At 35.7% G+C, this 7,500-nt stretch overlaps 1 protein-coding gene across 1 annotated transcript in view; it reads left to right on the plus strand.

The window, feature by feature from the left end:
* LOC113807230 (beta,beta-carotene 15,15'-dioxygenase-like) overlaps positions 1-7,500 on the plus strand; it is a 16,595-nt gene that overhangs the window by 4,038 nt on the left and 5,057 nt on the right. Inside the window, exons 3-7 of the mRNA XM_070142923.1 lie at positions 3,906-4,056; positions 4,806-4,913; positions 5,469-5,622; positions 6,760-6,913; positions 7,180-7,394. Of these exons, the coding sequence (XP_069999024.1) occupies positions 3,906-4,056; positions 4,806-4,913; positions 5,469-5,622; positions 6,760-6,913; positions 7,180-7,394 (782 nt within the window). The remainder of the gene's footprint in view (positions 1-3,905; positions 4,057-4,805; positions 4,914-5,468; positions 5,623-6,759; positions 6,914-7,179; positions 7,395-7,500) is intronic.

A 7,500-nucleotide genomic window follows, 5' to 3' on the forward strand; every position in this document is an offset into this window, starting at 1 on the left:
CACCATCGCTATTTCTCTTGCCACCATCATTTTCATCAACATCAACATCAGCAGCATCACTGACTCGAGTATGACATCAGCATTTATGAATGAATATCATACACACCAAAAAAAAAAAAAAAAAAAATCACTGATGAGAAATCGAACCTCACTCCTTACATTAACATCGCATGGACATGAGAGGTTCTATTCAGCATGTTGAGGCCACTTCATAATCTTCCTTGAAGTGACTCAACTGAATCGACTGATGTAACCCGATTGACATCCGCGTCATAGGGACATCACATGATTTTTTCTCCCGTCATGTCGTTTTCATGTCATTCACTATGAACCGTATTCATGTTGACAAATGTGGAAAGGTATGAATGAGAACGAATATCTTCACAATACAAGAGATGTATTTTACCGGTTTCGATTATATCTTCGTCAGAAATACATGTATTTCTGACGAAGATAGAATCGAAACCGATAAAATACATCTCTTGTATTGTGAAGATATTCGTTCTCATTCATATCATTCACTATGTCAGTCAGCATGCGTTGAGGTGAGTCTGAGGTGATTTTGTGGTGTTTTAAAGACGTGTCGTGTCGCGCATGTCCACTATTGTTATCACTGTTATTTTATTACTGTTATTATTGTCATTGTTATTATCACTGATGTTGTTGTTCTTATTTTCATTATTTTAGGGAAAGAAAGGTTGTGGTATCACTATTAAATTATGGCTGTTATAATTTTCATCATTATTACTGTAATTATTGTTGTTCTTAATATAATTATTGTTATTATTAGTAATGTCATTATAAACACTATCATCATCATAATCATTATTTTCGTTATTATCATTATTGTTATCATTATTGTTATTGGCATCATTAGTAACATGACTGTCATGATTTTACTGATACTGATGTCACTCTTATTATAATCATAATGATCGTTATTTACATCACAAGTATAATTATGGTGAGGGTTAGTATTATTAATATTATCTTTATTATTAGCATTGATATTAGTGTTATGTTCATTATTGATATAATTGACAATATAATTTTCATTATTGTTATTATCATCATCATTACCATCGTCATTATTTTTGCTGTTGATATGATATTATTATCATTTCTACCATTATTTTTATGAAAATGACAATGACCATTGTTATGATCATTATTCACATCATTATGAACATTACTTACAATATATATATATATATATATATATATATATATATATATATATATATGACCGATACAGATATATAATTAATAATTTCTTTGATATGAATCAAATTTCTCCCTCAAAAAATGTAATTTGCAATTTGAAAACAGTTCTTTATATTTGATCATCTTAGTCGTTCAATTAACCAAGTCACCATCATGCGTGTCATGAGGTTTAGCTTGTCATCCTCATGTGATTTTCCATGAGGTCTGAGAAGAGTGAGTAATGTTTTTAATTTATGCTAATGAGTGATTTTATCCATCGCCTTTTTACCATGTGTCGTCCTTCACTGGGAGATTAAAGCTCGTTTTAGTCTTCATGATCGAAAATGAGGATGATGATGATGATGGTGATGATGATGATGAAAAAGAAGAAGAAGAAGTAGGAGAAAAAGAAGGAGGAGGAGGAGGAGGAGGAGGAGGAGGAGGAGGAGTAGGAGGAGGGGTAGACGAGGAAGAAGAAGAAGAAGGAGGAGGAGGAAGAGGAGGAGGAGTAGACAAGGAAGAAGAAGAAGGAGGAGGAGGAAGAGGAGGAGGAGTAGACGAGGAAGAAGAAGAAGAAGGAGGAGGAGGAGTTGACGAAGAAGAAGAAGGAGGAGGAGGAGGAGGAGGATGAAGGAAGTAGGGGAAAAGGATACTGATAATGCTGATGATGATAGCTAATAATGACCACAAACCTGAAAGAAAAGCAACTGCGAGGGAATCAGACAGTAAACAAACGCACGATATATAGACAGAGAAGTCACACATAAAACAACAAAAACAAACAAAAGAAAACAAAAAAATGACGGATAAAAAACAAACAAACACGAAAACGCTACAAAAACAGACCAATACACACCTAGCAACAGCATCAAAATAAACACCCTCTCACACCCTTTTGCTCACCCTATCCACGTGTAGAGTCCACGCCATGTACACATCCACGCCAAACATCCGGAATCGAGAACTTCATGACACACCAGAGCCGGACCAAGTACACGCGCACCTCGATCATCGTGGACACAAAATTCAGCTCGTCACGATGATACTGTAGGATTTCGTTAAAAAAAAAAAAAAAAAGCGTCTAAAAAAGGTTAAAAAAGAAGATTAGCATAAGTGTCTAAAAAAGGTTAAAGAAATTCACCGAGTGTCATAGTTGTGACGGGGATGGGGCGTGTGACTAAACTGGTGTAGGCTTGTTAGTCATCCTGTGATTTCTGCGTGATTCACATGTGTTTAGATGTGGTGTGTGTTTTTTTTTTCTTATTTTTGTTCATGTTTTTTTTTTCTTTTTTTTACGGTTGTCTGTTCGTGTTGTATTATTATTACTACTTTGTAAATGTCCTTTTTTTCTCTATTCTTTTTATAATTCTTTCTGTTGTTTTTTATACGTATTTATTTCTCTGTTCCCTTTCTCTTATGCGTGTCTTTGTGTCTCTTGGTGTCTCTACACATCCGTTATAATTTTTTTTGTATCTCTATTCATATTCATATCTTTGTATGTATTTCTCTCTCTCTCTCTCTCTCTCTCTCTCTCTCTCTCTCTCTCAATCTCTCTCCCTCTCCCTCGCCCCCCTTTCTCTCTCTCTCTCTCTTCTCACTACAGTGCTTTTAATTTACCTAATTTTAGCAATCATCTCCGGAATAAAGTGAGTAAAATCCTATTCGATGCCATCTTGAATAGAAATGTTGATAAAAAAAACATTATTGAGGAATATTATTGATAAAAATGATAAAAAAACAACTGTGCTCTGATGAAATAATGAACACGATAGAGAGCAGCTAAGGTCCAGAAGGGTATTAGTGATAACGTCTTAAAAGGAGGGAAATGCCTTTTCTTTCTTTCTTTCTTTTTGTTCTTCTTTTTGTTGTTTTAATTATTTTATTTTTATTTATTTTATATATATATTATATATATATATTTTTTTTTTCTTTATTTCCCACTGTGTTCAGATGTTATATGTTTTTGCATATTTTTGTTCGTGTTTTATTTACTTATTCCCTTTCTCTATGTCTGTCTTTGTGTCTCTTGGTGTCTCTGCATATTGCTTGTTTTTTTCTCTTTTTTTGTATCTGTATTCATATTTATATCTTTGTGTGTATTTCTCTCTCTCTCTCTCTCTGTCTGTCTCCCTCCACACCATCTCTCTCTGTCTCTCTATCCCTCCCCTTCCCCCCCCTCTCTCTCACTTTCTGTGTCCGTTCTCTCTCTCTCTCTCTCTCTTTTTCTTCTATATATATATATATATATATATATATATATATATATATATATATATATATATATATATATATATATATATATATATGTATGCATAAACATACACACACACACACAATACCAGTATGTATATATGTATATCTGTGTGTGAATGAATATATACATTTTCTTGTCGACTTACTCCCTGGTTGCCCAGCCGTTGCTTGCAACGATGATCTTTATTGTCCGAGGTTTTATCCCGTCGGGGACGCCTTGGGCTACCTACCTAAGGGGCCAGCTGAGTGGGACGAAAATAAACATTTTCAATCCTTCAAATGAAAGAAATATAATTATAATATGTATAATTATATACATATAGACATATATGTATGTGTGTGTGTTTGTATGCACACACATAATTACATATATGTATAAACGTGAGTGTGTGTGCGTGTGTACACCCAAACCCGCATTCTACCTACCTGACCCCCTTCCGTTCGTCCAGGCGAGCTGCCGCACTGGCTCAACGGCAGACTGACCCGCAACGGACCCGGACGCATCGAGTATGGCAACACCCGCATCAACCACCTGTTTGATGGCACGGCCTACATCCATCAGTTCAACATCATCGATGGCAAGGTCACCTATCAGTCAAGGTCAGGAGGAGGAATTATTAATTTTTTTTTTTTTTTTTTTTTTTTTAGATTCATGTTATATTTTAGATTGATTTGGTTCGTATAACTTAAATTTCATTGTTTTTTATTTGTAAAAGTCAATCATCATAATTTTATATAACGAAATATAAACATCGTACCAACAATCTTAAACGGATTAAGAAGATAAATAAACAAATGAATGATAAAGAACTAAACGAAGAGTAAACAAAGATATATGGATAATAAAAAATGAGCCGCAATTATAATATAATCAAAGTGATTAAAGATAAACGATAAAACCTAAGCAAAGAAAATTAATAAAAAATATAAATAAAGTAAACAAAGATATATGAATAATAAAATAAACAAAGATAAAATATAGTAAACAAAGATGGATAGACAAAATGAAAACAAAGATAAATAAATAATAAAGTAAATAAAGACAGATAAATAATGAAAATAGATCAACAAAGATAAACAAATAAGGAAAACAAGGATAGATGAATAACAAAGAAAGCAAAGATAAATAACAAAGTAAACAAAGACAAATAAATAAAACAAAGACAGATAAATAATAAAGTAAACAAAGATGAATAACAAAGTAAACAAAATCAAATAAAGAAAACAAACAGATAGATAACAAAGTAAACAAAGACCAACAAAATAAACAAAAAAAAAGACAAAGACAGACAAACAACAACAAAAATAAACAAAGACAAATAAAGTAAACAAACCCTTTTCTCTCCCAGATACCTCAACAGCGACACTTACAAGAAAAACAAAAAGGCCGATCGTATTGTTGTCGCAGAATTCGGCACAGCTGCTTATCCCGATCCTTGCAAGACGCTGCTGCAGAGGTCAGTTAGTCTTATTTCCAGCGGTATTTGGAGAATTGTGTGTGTGGGGGGGGTGAGGGGGTGTATGTGTGCGTAGGAGGGGGTGAGGGGGTGTATGTGTGTTTGGGAGGGGAGGGAGGGAGGGAGGGATGGGGAGAGTTTTGGACGTGTGTTTGTGTATGTGTGTGTGTATGTGTGTACGTGTGTGTGTAAATTTGTCCGTGAGCTGCCTGTTTGATTTCTTTTTTCGATTCTCTCTTTTCTTTACTTCTCTCTCTCTGCCTCTCCCTGTCTCCATCCTCCCATCCCTCAATCAACCCCTCCCTCCCTGCTAACCCTTTCCCTTCACCTTTCTTCCATCCCTCAAACTGTCCTCTCTCATCTCCCTTCTCTTTCCTCTCTCTCTCCTCTCCTTCTTCCCCTATCACCTCGTTTCTCTCTCCTCTCCACCGTCCTCTCTTCTCTCTCCTCTCTCAACTCCCTTCTCTCTCCTTTCGACCTTCCTCTCTCTCTCCTCTCTCCCTTCCCATCTCCCTCCTCTCCTCTCTCCCCTCTCACCTCCCCTCTCTCTCACAGGTTCATGAGCGCCTTCACGCCCATAAGCAAAGCGGAACCGACAGACAACTGCGTGGTGAACGTGTGTTACTTCGGAGACCAGCTGTACGCCCTCACGGAGACACGGAATCTGAGGAGAATTCACCCCGACACCCTTGACGTGGTGGGAGACAAGGTTCGTTGGAATGGATAAAATTGTTGAAATTGATGTATGGATGACTGGCTGACCGAGGGAAGAAATAAACAATTAGATGAGTAAATTGATAAATGGATGGGTGGATAGATTAATAAATAGATAAATTCATCAATTGATAATTGGATGGGTGGATAGATCAATAAATATATGTATCAATTGATAAATGGATGGGTGGATAAATTAATAAATAGATAAATACATCAATTGATAAGTGAATATATAAATGAATACATAAAATTACTAAAATGAGAGGCAGATTCTAATTCCTGGAATCGTGTTCTTACTATCAAGTGATAATAGTTTGGAGATTATTTGACTGCTGACATAATTATCATGTTAGGAGAATCTTCTATGAATTACTTTGATTGCTGAATATTAATAGCGCGACCGTTAACAGGATAATAAACATCATTCTTGTTATCGTTATTGTTGGTATCCTCCGACTAGTCATATATATATTTTTTAATTACAGTGCTCACTATTTCAAATGGTCCTAAACCTTTTTTTTTTTTTTTCTTTTACTCTTCCTTGCTAATACTTCAAGGAATAAAAAAGAAAAAAAAAACTAAATAAAATGAGCAAGATACGAGCGAATTAATCATGTATCAAGATCTATAAAATCAATAATGGGCGCCATAGAAGAGAATGATGATGCAACTGAAATAATAGTTCATTAAATACGAAGCAATGGGTACGAAGAAGCCTCACACGCTGATACCTACTTCTTAATACTTCCCTATTAAAATCACATTTAGAATCAATCATATTATTAACACTAACCAATGGGGTATGAGCAAGTATTTCCCTTGGAATTCCTTTATAATCTTATCATCAGTATTTTAGTATCGGTAGTAAAGTAAACAAAGGACGCGGATATTTTAACATCAAATAGTAATGTTTTTCATAGCGTATGTATTCATCTATCCTGTTTAATATATAAGTAATTATATATTTCAGATGCACACCCACTTGCAATATATTCACTTTCTCCCTGTTTTAAGAGCGAAACGATGTATACAAAAGCACGTGTGTGATCAAAACAAAAATAAACAAAGGCAGAACGCGCCAGCCCAGTCCCTTCCGAAACAGTAGGTTAAACAGCAATTGTCGTTCCAGACGAAATTGGACAATTACGTGGTCGTCAACACAGCGACGGCGCATCCACACGTAGAACCCGACGGCACGATCTACAACATGGGAAATGCTTATGCCGGGAAGAAAGGACCGACCTACAACATCATTAAGTTCCCTCCGCCAAAAGAGGTTGATGGTGAGGATTCGCTGCTCTATGTTGGTCTTATGAATTTGTTTTGTGTGTATACTTTTGATGGTATGAATTCTTTCTTTCACTCCCTCCTCTCTCTCACTTTCTGTGTCCGTTCTCTCTATATCTTTCTTCTCTCTCTCTCTCTCTCTTTATGTGTATGTGTTTATGTATATACGTACATACATATGCATATATACATACATACATTCATACGTCCACATATATAACTGGCCATGTTCCATTTAGATATTAACGCCCCCTTCCCGCAGGCAAGAAGATTTCGTCAATCCAGCAAGCCGAGATCGTCTCCGCCATTCCCTGCCAGTGGAAGATGTACCCTTCCTACTACCACTCCTTCGGCATCACAGAGAACTACTTCATCTTCGTCGAACAGCCCTATGTATTCAACCTCAAGAAGTTCCTGCTCAATTATTACTTGGGAAAGCCATATTTCGCGGCCGTTGAATGGTATCCTGACCAGAAGGTAGGTTTCGGGATTATTACTATTATTTATTTTAAACTCACCTTTGTATCTTTGTTTTTCTGCATCCTTTTTAAGGACATGATTTTCAGATTTTCGTTACGACGAA

Source organism: Penaeus vannamei, chromosome 30 (genome assembly GCF_042767895.1).
Source record: "Penaeus vannamei isolate JL-2024 chromosome 30, ASM4276789v1, whole genome shotgun sequence".
NCBI classification, from domain to species: Eukaryota; Metazoa; Arthropoda; class Malacostraca; order Decapoda; family Penaeidae; genus Penaeus; species Penaeus vannamei.